Source organism: Malania oleifera, chromosome 4, assembly GCF_029873635.1.
Source record: "Malania oleifera isolate guangnan ecotype guangnan chromosome 4, ASM2987363v1, whole genome shotgun sequence".
NCBI lineage: Eukaryota > Viridiplantae > Streptophyta > Magnoliopsida > Santalales > Ximeniaceae > Malania > Malania oleifera.
The window spans coordinates 18,463,233-18,477,893 of record NC_080420.1 but is presented as its reverse complement, the minus strand read 5'-3'; the positions used below and the strand labels follow the sequence as shown (position 1 = coordinate 18,477,893).

The window sequence follows — 14,661 nt, the reverse complement described above, 5'->3', positions numbered from 1 at the left end:
AGGTGATCACGTATTTTTGAAGATAGCTCCGATGAAAGGGGTTATGCGATTTGGGAGGAAGGGTAAACTTAGTCCTAGGATTATCGGTCCATTTGAGATTCTAGATAAAGTGGGACCGATAGCTTACAGGCTAACTTTGCCACCTGTATTGTCCAGGATTCACAACGTATTTCATGTTGCTATGTTGAGGAAATACGTCTCAGACCCTTCTCATGTCATCAATTATGATGAGTTGGAGCTTAGTGATTCACTGAGATATGAGGAGGTACCAGTACAGATTCTGGATAGGAAAGTGCAAGAGCTGCGTAACAGGACGATTCCTCAAGTAAAAGTCTTGTGGAGGAATCATGCAGTAGAAGAGGCTTCTTGGGAGTCCGAGAAGCAGATGAAGTAGAGGTATTCGCATTTATTTCAAGAAGTCTGAGCGAATAAATGTAAATAGTTAAGTAGTTTTCTATTGCAGGTACATGTAATGGTTGAATAGTGTAGTACTTTAGTTTTGGGAGAATGGTTTTCTTTTGTATATGTAATCTTCCAAGACTCGAAATGTAATCACGGTAGTCCTCTGCCATAAGTGAGGGTAGGTAATAAAATGAGTAGACCCTTTTTCCTGATTAAAGGATGGCGAGTTACGAAAACAGTAAATTTCGAGGACGAAATTCTTTTAAAGGGGGAGGAATGTAGTAACCGGAAAAAAAATAAAATTTTAAAAAATATATATAATAATAAAATAATAAAATAAAATTAATTAATTAAATTAACAAGTAAAATGAATAGTATGATAAGGAAAAAATATATATATATATATAGAAGCATGTATATATACATATGTGTGTGTGTGTGTGTATATGTATATATATATATATATATATATATAAGTAAGTTATTATGATATGCATTTAATATAAAGGTTAAAGGTATATATATATATATATAGAAAGTGGAAAGCTTCTTCAAGAAGCTTACTTGGATTTTTTTTGGAAGTGCTCTCTCTCTCTCTCTCTCTCTCTCTCTCTCTCTCTCTCTCTCTCTCTTTTCTCTCTCTCTCCTACGACTCTCTCTCTCTCTTCGATTTCGGGCTACTTTTACGCCGGATCGACAAATCGAAGCCACCACGATGCTCCTGGCGAAGTTCTCTACAAGTCCGTCGGAGCGGATCGTCAGGGAAACGAAGTTGGATTTCATCCCAAATCCAAGGTAAGACTTTATATTCAATATTTGGATTTTTGACAGTTGAAGAAAGTGATATACGCCTAAAAATACTGAACTTTAATACTGGAAATTTTCAGTTCCAGGGTGTTGATTGGGAACGTTGGGAATCATCCCTAAGTTGAGGTAAGACTTTTTAAGTCGAATTTGACTTAGTGGTAGTTATAAAAAATGTTGTACGTACGAAAATACTAAACTTTAATTCTGCGAGTTTTCATTTTCAGGGTATTGAGTTGAGAACCTTGTGGGTACAGGGAAGATTTTCTTAGGGGCTTTTCAGGAATCAGGTAAGGGGATAAACTAAGCTAGTTTTGTTTTGAGAAAATGTATGTATATATATATAGCATCTGGTTTCAGGAAAAATAAATATATTTATATATATGATTTATATTTGGAAAATACTGTTTAAATGATGATATGTTGAATAAGTAGAAAATTTGTTTAGTGTGGCATGAGTATAAAAATGTTGTGAAATACTGTTTTTTTTTTGGGAATGGGGACGATATGGATTTCTATGATGGAAAACCGGCATATGGGCTGAGATATTTATATATATATATATATATATGTGATTTGCCGGCATACGGGCCGTGCTATGTGATTTGCCAGTGTACGGGCTGTGCTATGTGATTTACCGGCGTACGGGCCGTGCTATGTGATTTGCCAGCATACGGGGTGTGCTATGTGATTTGCCGGCGTACGGGCCGTACTATGTGATTTGCCAGCGTACGGGCTATGCTATGTGATTTGCCGGCGTAGGGGCCATGCTATGTGGTTTTGCCAGCGTACGGGCTGTGCTATGTGATTTACCGGCGTATGGGCCGTGCTATGTTAAAATGTGTAATACCGGCGTACGGACCGATGATTTTCATGATACACGTATATATGTGAAATGATATGATTGATGTGAAAATAAATGATATGAGATATTTATGTATCACGGTTTTAGTATATGTATCTGATATCAGAACCTGGTTGGCTTGGTCTAGGCTAGCATTTGCACGGCACCGTTGCTATGTGTCCATGGTCCTCATGATCATGATATTTGTGTTAACGCCGCTGTACGAAGTGGTGTGAGATTGGATGGTCGATGTGATTATTTTCAAGAAGTGGGCTGTTATCGCCCCTGGTGTACGGACCAGTCTGGGTAGACCCATCGGACCTACAGACTACTGTTTGACTTGGCAGTGGTGGGCCAACCATTGTCAGGTCTCGCCTTCAGGCCACATAACCCAGTCATGTGGGGGTAATACATGACAACAGCCAGCTAACCTACTAGGATTGTTTTTATGTTATTATTATTATGATATGAGATGAGAAATGTTTATGAAAATGCAGTATGTTCTGCCATGTTTTGATATGCATATGTTTTCCCAAATTTGATAAACAGTATTGAATATGTTATGTATGGTATATGTAGAACACAGAATACTCATGTTGCCACACACTAGTATTAGTTTATTTCCCTTACTGAGAGGTGTCTCACCCCTAAGTCTTATACATTTTTCAGGAGCCCCTAATAGGAGAGCGGGAAAAGCCCCGTTGATATGGATCAGTTGTTTGCCCTCTTTGGAAGGGTAAGTTTTTGGTAGGGACAGTTAGGTTTTGTGGGGATTGTCCCTAGATTTCATTTTTGAGATATATATACTGTGAGATAGTAATTGTAGTGACTCTGGTATGTGTTATGCACATTATGATGAGATGTATATGATTTTATACTTTCTGCTGCGTAGGCTTCTGCTGTATGTTTTGTTATATCCCTGGTGCCCACGGGCCTAGGTGGATTGTGACCTGCTGAGTTGGAATGTATGATGTGATGATAATTTATTTATATAAAAAAAAAATATATGTGAAAAAGGAGCAGGTCGTTACAAGTTTTTATTTAAAAAATATAAAATAAATTTGGTTAATGATATTAGTGACGGATTTAAGAATGGTCACTAATAATTCCTTTTTTCAAAACAAAATAAAAAATTTCAATTCAGAGTATTAGTGACGATATTGTATATTCGTCACTAATAGAAGACTAATAGTGATGAATTTAGAAATTCATCACTAATAATTCCTTTTTAAAAAAATATAAGGAAATTTAAGTTCAGAATATTAGTGACGAATTTATAAAGTCGTCACAATTGTTGTCTTATTAGTGATGAATTGCATTATTAGTGACGAATTTGGACCGTCACTAATGCTTTGTTCTTTATATAAAAAAAAACATATAGTAGTAGTGACGGTTTTGAAACTGTCACTAATGTCCAAACCCTTATTGGTTTCCACGGGATATTTCCCTCCTTCTCCAGTTGGCTTCTTCCCCTTCCCCTCCGCCTGCATCCCGCGAACCTCTCTAGCTCCCAGTCGATCTCCCGTTGCTCTCCTCCGTAAGCCACCGCGCCAGCTCCTCCTCTTCCCCTTCTGCTTCGGCGATCCTCTCTCCCAGTCTCCCCTGCTTTCGATCGGCCGCAAGTGACTGCTCCAGGTCCTCCTCTTCCTTGGCCTCATCCTGCTCCGGCGATCCTCTCTCCCAGTCTACCCCTGCACTCGGCCGCAAGCCACCCCTCCTGCTCCAGCGATCTTCTCTCCCAGTCTCCCCTAGCCTATTCTCAGCCGCAAGCCACCCCTCCTGCTCCGGCGATCCTCTCTCCTAGTCTCCCCCTGCTCTCGGCAGCAAGCCACCCCTCCTGCTCGGCGATCCTCTCTCCCAGTCTCCCCTCTACTCTCGGCCGCAAGCCACCCCTCTTGCTCCGGTGATCCTCTCTCCCAATCTCCCCCTACTCTCGCCCGCAAGCCACCCCTCCTGCTCCGACGATCCTCTCTCCCAATCTCCCCCTGCTTTTGCCCGCAACCCACCACCTACGAGTCGCTGTGGCCGTCGCAAGGACATAGGCACGTTGTCGAAACTTGTAAAAAAATCTCAAGGTTCTTCTTTCCCTTTATCTTTTTACTTTCAAGCATATATTTCTTAATTTTATCTACTGTGAGTATTTAAATCTGATTTGGGAATGTGATCAAAATTGATTTGTGAATGAGTTGAATGATTTAAACTTCTATTGAGATCAAACGCTGCTATTGATTTAATTTGTTGGTATTACTTATTTTTGGTTGATTAATTGTTCAAATACAAGAATATTATTTGTTTGTGTTTATTGAATACAAAGTTTGGGCATGCCCCATGATCGCCAACTATCTTGTTAAGCTGACTTTACTCAATGGGGATTAAATCAATAATTAGAATGGAAAAAATTAGGCCTTAATTTGATAAATTGATTTGATGCATTATTTATGTTCGATTTTGATGGTTGTTGTTGTATTGCTTGAATGGTTCTTTTCTTACATTGCATGGATGTGTTTGTCTTCTATTATTAGGTACTATTTTGTTCAGTGGTTTGTGTCCAATGGGGTAGAACTGGTTGGTGATTTCTTATCAGCACTAAGGGTTACAAACTAGCACTTGGTATTTATAGTGTGGAATCCAACAAATTTAGGTGCAGAAACCATTTTTGAAGGTTTTATTTTATTTTTGGCCACTGTTAATTCATTTGCCACCTGAGGTTGTCATGTGTGTGGGTTACATTGCCTTGATGCCTTTGTTTTTTTAATCAAGATTGTATGCAGGAATGTCATTTCGATGCAATTTATAAACAATTAGGGATATTATTAAAAGACTCCCCAATAAACTTAACTAAAGTTTGGGTATCGAACACTAGTGTGAGTTCAATATACAATGTGTCAGGGTAGTGCTAGTATGACACTATTAACCTTGTATCTTTACTTATTAATAATGACTCATGCCTTATACCTATGTTTGGTAGTAGATTTTGCGAATTAGATTTGATTTTTTGTGGATTTGAAGAAAATGTCATGTAATATTGTGTTGAGTTTACTTTAAGTCACACATCCAACTCCAAATCCCGAATTCCATCCTTCTGAATACTAACCTAGAGCTGACCAACTATAGATGACATCAATCAAGGAACTATTGTACAAGATGTGAGCAGTGTTGGGGATTGAGTTGTGAATGTATGCCTCAATTGCGGCAAAGCTAGCTGGTGAGGAAATTTGCGATCAACAGGTGGTTATAATTTTACATAGTTTTGTGTAGGTGGAGTTCAAAACCTTGGCTTGCCACGCAGTGATGAATTCATTTGTATTGTGGTTGATTAGATATATTTATTGAGGCTTGATAGGGTTTCATTTAGATTGACAAAGTTGTTCTTTTGTGTGGCCTGCTGATCGTGCTAGTTCCTCTTAGTGGAAAAGCAGCTCCTCTAGGTGTTTTCATATTGATATGGGAATTAATGTGTATTGATTGGGGTTAAAATCTTGTAAGCTTATCTGAGCATATTGATTATTTTAGAATTATACACCCATCACTTGATGACAATTTGACAATATATCAAAATTTAGGAAGTCGGGCATTTAATATCCTATCCCAAATTCAATAGTTATCTTTACAATAGCCCTAAATATAGTTCTAAATGAATTTGCAAGTTTGGAAAACTATCACTTTGTCTAGGGAAGTCTCATAGGATTGGGAAACTAATTTAATTGAACTCTCATTTATCCTATTTTTGTCATCATGTATCTGACATGCGTAAATAACTTAAAAATTCGTACTTCTTATATTTACTTGTCTATTAATTTATAGATATGGTACCAGGAGGCCGACGTTGGAGAAATGCTTTCAGGCACACGAGTACATCGCATGAGGATGAACCGACATCCTTCGGATCAGCGGACCTCGTCTATCCTGATGCGGCGACACCATTGTCTGAGCCATCAACACCTCTGCCAGACATGGATACCACTTATGCGACTGACATGCAGGGTGAGTTGCCGACTGTTATGAGTAGTGTTGGTATGGATACGATTAATTTATTTACATGTCAACTATTGATGATAGTTATTCATGTGTATGATTATAATATTGTTCTTAAATTAACTCTACTTTCAGCATCTACGTCCACGGTCAGGTCAAGCTGTGGTGTAGCAAAGAACATGTCGCCGAAGAAGCACCTGGATAGGACTAAACAACGGATTCAGATCGACATTCCTTCAGGATACACCGCCCCGCTAAATGATTGGTGCACCGCGTGGATGAGGGAGCTTGGCATTATATGCCGACAGTATGCTCCAATCATCGCATTCAGCTGGCCCTAGGTGACTCAGGAGCAGCGCATGGTCCTTTACATGCGCATTTTGGTAAGTTCCCTAACCCTATATAGTTGTTTTTAATTTAAATGTTTTTTTACTTTTAATATACTAGCCAATTAACATCTGTTTAACATTATAATTGTATTACCTATATATGTAGGAGGAGTTTGATATGGACATCCTCGAGGATGACCATGTGAGGAGGGCGGTCGACGTCTAATTGCGTAATAAATTTAAGAGCTATCGCTCGAAAATGTGCTCCGATTTTCGAGTGATGGGAGATGAAGCAGAAGCGCGGCCATACGATAAGATATCCCAACAAGATTGGGATGTGGTGTGTTGCTATTTCCGCGACCCGCGCTATCAGGTGATGCGTTTGTATTATAATCACTAATTTTTCACAATGATGTTGCTAATATGTCATCATGACATCTTCCTTGTAGGCCAAATGTGAAACAAATGCTGCGAACCGTAGCAAACTCCCTTTGACGCATTGCGGTGGATCGAGGGTATTCGTAAATCATCGCCAAGTAATTACTATATATAAAATTATCTGACCATTACATGACATAATACTAATGATGACTTATATGATAATGTAGCGTGATCCCGAGACTGGCACAGTGGAGCTGCTGCCGGATCTGTGTCAGAGAACACACCAATGACGATCGGGGGAGTGGTGCGAGGGTGCGCAGGATTGACATGTAAGTGAAGTAAAAGATTTAGTTTATTACTTTATTCAAAACATCAAAGTTGTAGTCTTTCTTATTCATTTTTATCATTTTTAAGAACTTTATGAAAAATAAAGGTTATTTTTGTTAAAAGTATCTAACAGATTTATTTTGTTAAAATTATGAGCCCCTATAAAAAATTAAAATGCTCAATAATTTTTTAACAACTTTATGAAAAATAAATATTTTTTTTATTATAAAAAAATAGGTTTAAAACCAAAAACTGCAATCGAACCGTCACATTTTCGATTTTTAATTAAAGCATAATTTTGGTTTGGTTTCGATTTTGGTTTGGAAATCCTAAAATCGAAAATTTTGATTCGATTTTCGGTTATGGCCAAAACCGAACCGTGTACAGTAGTGTCACTGTCAGCTGCCAGCGTACCGCTGCATCCAGCGTCAAACTACAAAATAATCGATATCCACAGTATTTTGAATAAATATTCTTCCAAAGTTTAGCCAGCTGGCTTTGGAAAAAGCAGTTCCATGCACGAACTTAAGAGTACATGGGGCCCACTACTAAGCAAAAGATATAAGCATGGAGCAGCAGTTGTTCAAGATAAAATGTATATATTTGGTGGAAACCACAATGGTCATTACCTTAATGATCTTCAGGTTTTGGATTTGAGAAGTTGGACTTGGTCCAAGATTGAGGTTAAGGTTGCACCAGAGTCCTTGGAATCATCATCTCCAGTAACAACACCTCCCTGTGCCAGTTATTCCTTTATACCATGGGAGAACATAGGTGAATCCAGTGAACCAACCATCTTGTTCAGGTTTTTCTTTGAAGTTTGGATGGAATTTTGTTTTATCTGTTGCTGATTGTTAATCTATCAATTGAGCAGAGGTGTTGTTTGTTGTTATTAGTTAAAAAAAAAAAAAAAATGTGGCAATTGGAATTCTTGAATAGGCTTTCAGGAAATTCCTTCCATATCTTCTGTTCCATTATCTCAGTTGAAGCACTCATTCCTAGTAATTTCTCAATTTCTCATGAGAAGGACATCAATGTCAAGATTCTCTCATGACCTTGGGCTTTTCAACTGCTTCTCTAGTTCTGGTGTCCTTATTCCGGCGCCCATCTTAGAATGTAGCTCAGTACCTCTATTTTTCTTTAATTTTTTTTGTTGCATAAATTGCCAGTCAGAAGCTTTGCACTTCAGAGTGACTTCGCAGCTCTCCACGCTCATCTATGGTTTGATCAGCTAGTCCATGTCGTCGCCTTTGTCTCGTCTCTGGCTCACTTGTATTGGGCTTGATCTGCTGGTTAGCCATTCCCGCTCCGGCTATGTGCTATGTCGTGTTTCGTCACTCCTTCTTAGAGACAGTTGATCTCTTGGAGTTTCTTGATTTTTTGAAGGAAAGTTTTATAGAATTTTCCTTAATTTTTGGCCATATTTTTTGTCTTCACTTTGCAGCAATTTTCATCTTCACCGGCATGTCTAGCTTGCTCTATGCGTTGGCATCTTCTCTTACGGATCATCTTCGTCGCTATTGCCTTCTCTGCTGCTATCATGCTTCTCATCAATGAATGTTTTTTTATTTTTTATTTTTTTTACTCCAAGATGGAGATGTTAAATGATTATTCACCATCTCCATCTTGAGGGGGCGTATTAACGGATACTGTTTTAGTTTAGTTTAGTTAATTATTATATTAGTTTAGAGTTGTTAGGTTAGTTCTTAATTCAGTTCTTAATTTAATTTTTTTAGTTGAGTTAGTTCATGTACTAGAATAAATACTGATACTGTACATTCATTGTAATCAATTCCAGAATAATACAATTTTATTTATTTTAACAACCTATGCAAGCATGTGTTGCCCCTTGACCATCTAAACTCCAAAATTTGAATTAAGTTGTTGGGCATTACATTTTGGTTATTGGCAACTCCAACAACTCCTTTCTTGAAGTGTCTATAAACATGTTGCCTTCAAGTGTTATAATGTGAAGTGAAGCACAAAGATATATACACTGATATTTAGGTAAAACTATTGTGACATTTAGACAAAGCTATTGTATTTTATTTAAAGAGACCTAAGTAGAGGAATATTCTTTGAGAAAGACAGAGAAAATAGATTTGTGTTGATCCTCCTAAGAATTTGAAATATTATGTTTGTTCTTAAACTTTGATTTATTATTTTGTTGAGAAGTCATTGTGCTATAATTGTTATTATTTTTAATTTTTCACATAGGAAAAAGCCTTAAACTTTCTCTTAGTTCACCTAATCTTTTGAAATATTGATTGTTTAAGTGAAAAAGAATTTTAATTGATTGTTAATAATCTTTGTAACTATTGATTGCAAAGGTTCTTGGAATCCTACTAGGTTTCTACCTAAGATTTGGATAGGTAGCCTAAGTGCTTTGTAGCATGACTTGAGTCAAGACTTTCAAACTGAGTGGCTCTTATATCTAAAAGTTGTTTGGATAGATAATCCAACTGCGTTGTAGCACGATTAGTGGCTTTCTAAGCCGATTGGGTTTTTAACCAGTCAGTGAACATTTTGTCCGTATGCTTTCTAAAAGAGTTTTGTATTGTTTTCAATAGTTAATTCTCAAGTTATTGTTTGGGGAATGGATATAGGTTATGATTAAATAAACTACTATGAATCTCTTGTGTTCTTGGTTGTGTGATTGGATTGAGTGTTCGCGTAAATTTGCTTCCGCATAATATTTTACTATTACACTTGAAAACTAGTTTAAGTCGATAAAACTTTCAATCAGTCAATTCACCCTCCTTTTGGCTACGATATTGACTAGACCAACAAAAAACCATTATGGTACTAAAGATTTAGGGTCTGTTTGTATTATTGTTGTTTTCTATTTTTGTTTCTCCATAATGAGTAAACAAATTATAAAAACGTGTTTGTTTATGTTGTCAGTTTTCTGCTTCTGTTGTTAGGTTTCAATTATTTGCCAAAACCATTGAAAATCAAAATTTATGGTTTTTAGTTATTTTAGCAATCTGCTGCCAAAAATTTTAATATCTAAAAATAATTTTTTGTATTAAATTACTCATTTTATACACTTTTAAATTAAAATCAAAATTAAATGATCATATAAATTAAAATATAATTAAAAAAATATACATAAATTATTGACTCTATGAGTCTGATCCTGTTTTGATTATGACAAAACGAATGTTTCTCACCTGTGCACTGAACTTCTTGAACAAGCCTATCTTTAGCATGCAATGTTGGTAGGAACTCAAGCAATTCATACGGACTATGAAGATCAAACTTCATTGATGGTGCTTGGAGAAGTAAAAGGAATGAAGACATATTTTCAATCGTGTTTGCATTCATTTTTATATTGGTCTGTAATAATTCATATCGGTCTATAATAATCTCTGCATGTCATGCATGTAGGTAATTATAAGTTCAAAATGATTGTAGAATGACCATAGGGGCTGAATGACTTTAGGGCACCCTTCGGCCAACTGACACTGAATTTTTGCGACTATCTCAAAACGGCCTCGGTAAAGACCATAGCAAGACTTTAGGTACCAACACTCACACATATCATATAACATATATGAGTGTTAAATTTTTTGCCTTAAATTTGAAGAAATATCAAGATTTTAAGAGAGAGCCCAGGTGACCGAACCCCTGGAGTTCAAAACTCCTCGGGCGCCGGAAATGTGGTCGAGTCAACAGTTGACTAGGGCTCTCGGGTGACTGACTTATTATGTGCTTATCTTCCACTGGCGCCCGAACCCCTTGAAAGGAACAGTCCACCAACTCGAGTGACCGACTGTTTTAATTCAAAAAGGACCCCGGGCGACGAAACACATGGATTTGGGCCATCGAATATAGGATCGGGCACCCAAAGTCAGGAAGCAATGCTACTGACTTTGATTCGGGTCTCCGAATGATAAACCGGGCGACCAAACTTAGTTAAATGGACTTTATTACTGAGTCTTGTCGGGCGACCGAACCTAGGTTTAGCCACCTGAACCTCAGCCGGTTAAAATTAATTTAACCACAGTAAAATAGGGTTAATTCAGGAAAATTGCATTTTAATCAATTGAGACTTTTTTAATTATTCCCATCATGTCCCAACTGGTTATATTTTTACCCTTGGCTATAAATATGAGTTCATTTGCAAGATTAGCAGAAGATTAGCAAAGTGATTAGCTAAAAAATCCCCTCTCTTGAAAATTCATTCTTTGGCCAAATACTCTCAAATCTTCGTTTATTTGATATCTTCCGAGATTGTGTGAACATTTCTAAAGTGTTTAAGATTGCTATAACTTGCTAGAAACTCTCATTTGAGTGATTGATTACTATATTTCTTTTGGAGAGTTTTAGCTTAGGTTTATCCCATAGATTTGCTCATTATAAATCTTGTGTGGGGATAAACCAAGTAAGCTTAGGATATTTGCATCTTTGTTGCAAGTATCTAATAACTTGATTTTTGTTGTGCAGAGATTTCTCAAACAAGCAAGTATTTTCAAACTAGTGTTGTGCATCTTTCATTGAGGAAAACTCTTTTGAACTAGTTTGATTATCTGATTTGTATACTTGGAATATTGATGTGCTATTGAAATACTTTATTTTGATTCCAAAATACTGCTTGTTTTGAACACTCTTGAGCATATCACTGATTATACCATATTGAGTGTTGTTAGCACAACTATTTGCATCACTGAGCTTACATAACCTACATTATTGATGTGTATGTGATTGCGTGTATTGGGTACATATTTGCTTTACATGAAAGTATAATCACTGTACCATTTGAGTGAACATATTGTTGTATTTCCAAGCTTGGCATGAGGGGGCGGTAATCCAGTCCGGTAAGGATTGTGTAAAGGTTGGGATCAGTCTTGTGAATTTGACCTAGGGCCTTCTCCGCCCCGTAAGGAGCGTTTATAAATGTTGAGGTCAGTCTTGTGCTAATTGATCTGATTGTAATCGGCTCTGCTCCACCCGTTAAGTGAGCATTAGTGGAATCCTTGAGCTTGCGAGTTAGAGGCGGGGACGTAGGCATAGTTGGCCGAACCCCGATAACATATCGTGTGTCTATTTATATTTCCACACTTTATATTTACCGCACGTGTATGTTATTATATGAATGATGCACATGATTTAAATTCTACATATTATACTTATCGGCGCATTTGGGTAGACTGACCTAAGGTTGTGAATATACTATTGCTGAATTAGATGAACTTAGGGAGAAATTTTTAAACACCAAATTCATCCCCTCTCTTGGGAATACACCAAAACTATCATAAATTTTAAATAATAATAATAAAGTCAATTACAATTTATTTTTTTATTTTTACTATTTTTCAATTTTCATGTCCAATAAAACTTTTATTGTAAAAGTAAAATTTGAAAGTAGAACAATTATATAAAATACCTATAATAAATTTTAATTTTGTTATAGTCATTTTCTAATGTGTATTAGTTGTAATTTTATTATTTTAATCATATTTTTATAATATTATTTGATTTAAAGATGAAAATAAGCATTTTTAATTAATTTTTTAAAATTTGTATTAGTTTTATAAATACTAACCAAACAGGTTACTGGTTTCTAGTTTTTAATTTCTATTTTTGGTTTCTGATTTTCGTTTCTCTAATTTTTGACAATAATACTAAATGACCTTTTAATTAGTTGTGTTGGAAACTTTAAAGCTATTATATTGTTGCATGCATCATGTGTTGCACTTACGCTGCATCAAAAGGATTCATTCGATCCCTTAGTTTATCAGCAAGCACAGTTTGTTAATTACTTTAACCTAATGCTCCGAGATATTTAAAATTCACTTCCTTGATAAAAAGAAGGGTAGGAAAATAATTAAAAATCTATAGAAGTAAGACAGGGAGAACTCAAGTTCTTATTATGTGATCAAACAAAATGATAACATGACTAGAACATATGCTGCTCCCTCCCAATATCATCCCTCAAAAACTTTGCCAACATTGCTGCTAGGGTAAGCAAATGCATCTGAGACCTAGAAAGCTAAAGAAATTATAAGGAGATGAGGCAACTATAGGTTGGGAAAAGGAAAGTGGAAAGGACCAAATGGTCATGTCTTCTCCCTGTGGCTGTAATTTGGTGACTAACCTGAAAGAAGGAAAAGAACCTAAAGCTACTCACACTCAAGTTAGGAATCTTGTCACAAATTCATGCTTGGCAATTGCAGTACTTTCACTCTACCATGATTATAGACGGAGCACGAATTTCAGGATTTGATTTTAAATTTGTATGATTTTGATCAAAATGTATTAATTTTATGCCAAATTTTATCTAAAAATCCATACAAATGGAAGAATTTGAGCTAAAAATTTTTTTTAAAAAATAGTGACAAATGGCATAATTTAATGAAATGTAGAATATGATTGATCAGATTAAAAATAGTGAAAAACTGTACCAACCCTGCATCTGCATGTTAGTACCACAACCACAGCACAGCACACAGCCAGGAGACATTAAAAAGATGAGAACATCCTCACCATTTTTGTCAATGAAAATTCAGCAGGCTCGTAAAATAGAAAGTGCCTTCAAATTCCCTTTACAAAATTAATTCCCTATATATCATCATACTCCGGGATGGTGACCAGTACCGGCCGCCAAGTCTTCCTGATTAACCGGTGCCTTAAACCCACAAAACCTGGTCGGGGAGAACCGGGTCTGAGCCTCGGGCCGGCCGAGTCAAACACCTCGGCCCCTCCACCGAACTTCACCTTCGGATTCGCGTAATCGTCTTCGAAGGGCGGCGACGAGACGAACAGATCCTTCAAAGTGTGACGAAGCATGTGGCCGTCCCTCTCCGGCCGAGTCGGCGTCAGCGGCGGCGGATGAGCAACGATTGCCGGTCGGCGGTCTGGAGAGATGTGCCGGAGGCCGGCGCTGCTGCAGCTGAGGAGCATGCGCAGGGACTTCCGGCGGCGGAGTTGGACCACCGGGCTGGTGGTGGCGGCGGCGGGGCTCCGGCTGGGACTGCTGGGAACCGCGCACTGCGTTGCGAAGAGCTTGAATTTTTGCAGCGTTGCCATTCTCAAATCTCTCTCTCTCTCTCTCTCTCTCTCTCTCTCTCTCTCGGTGGTTTGAGGGGGGGGGGGGGGTTTGGAATTTGAATGGGAAAATTTTCCTTGAAGGGAGAAAAAGGGGAGGGAAGCTCTGTTTCTTTCTTCTAATTAAAATTCGAAAGGGATGGAGGCAGACATTGTCAAAAATTGGAAGTGATTCTTTTATTCTTGGAGTGCTTTTGTGACCATCGAGGAGGAGCATTAAAAGGAAAGATGTTTGAATGGAAAGAAGAACAGTCACAGAGGAGCGGCGTACGCGTTACGGAGTAATGCGATGTCGTGGCAAGGCAGACGTTACAGCCCGTCTTCGAGGTTAACACTTAACGCTAACGGTCCTTTTTCAGGGGCCGGGCGTGGGAGGCCCAGGTCGAAAATCAAAGTCTTGGTTTGGATACTCCTAAGTATAAATGTGGAGCGGAATGCAAGAAAAGAATTTATATAATTTAGTACATAATACAAATTTATTTTAAATAAACTAAAAATATACAATCACTTTATACATTAAAATAAGGAAATTCTTTAAGAATTTATATA

General features: G+C 37.3%; 1 protein-coding gene across 1 annotated transcript; it reads right to left on the bottom strand.

The window, feature by feature from the left end:
* Window positions 1–13,415: 13,415 nt before the first annotated feature.
* LOC131153420 (uncharacterized) lies at window positions 13,416–14,386 on the bottom strand. Its single transcript, XM_058105707.1, has one exon. The coding sequence runs from the start codon at window positions 14,092–14,094 to the stop codon at window positions 13,627–13,629; it is 468 nt and encodes a 155-aa protein (XP_057961690.1). The 5' UTR covers window positions 14,095–14,386; the 3' UTR covers window positions 13,416–13,626.
* Window positions 14,387–14,661: the final 275 nt, after the last annotated feature.

Excerpts from the sequence above, each read along its gene's own strand:
- LOC131153420 (XM_058105707.1), bottom strand. The coding sequence starts at position 14,094 with ATGGCAACGCTGCAAAAATTCAAGCTCTTCGCAACGCAGTGCGCGGTT.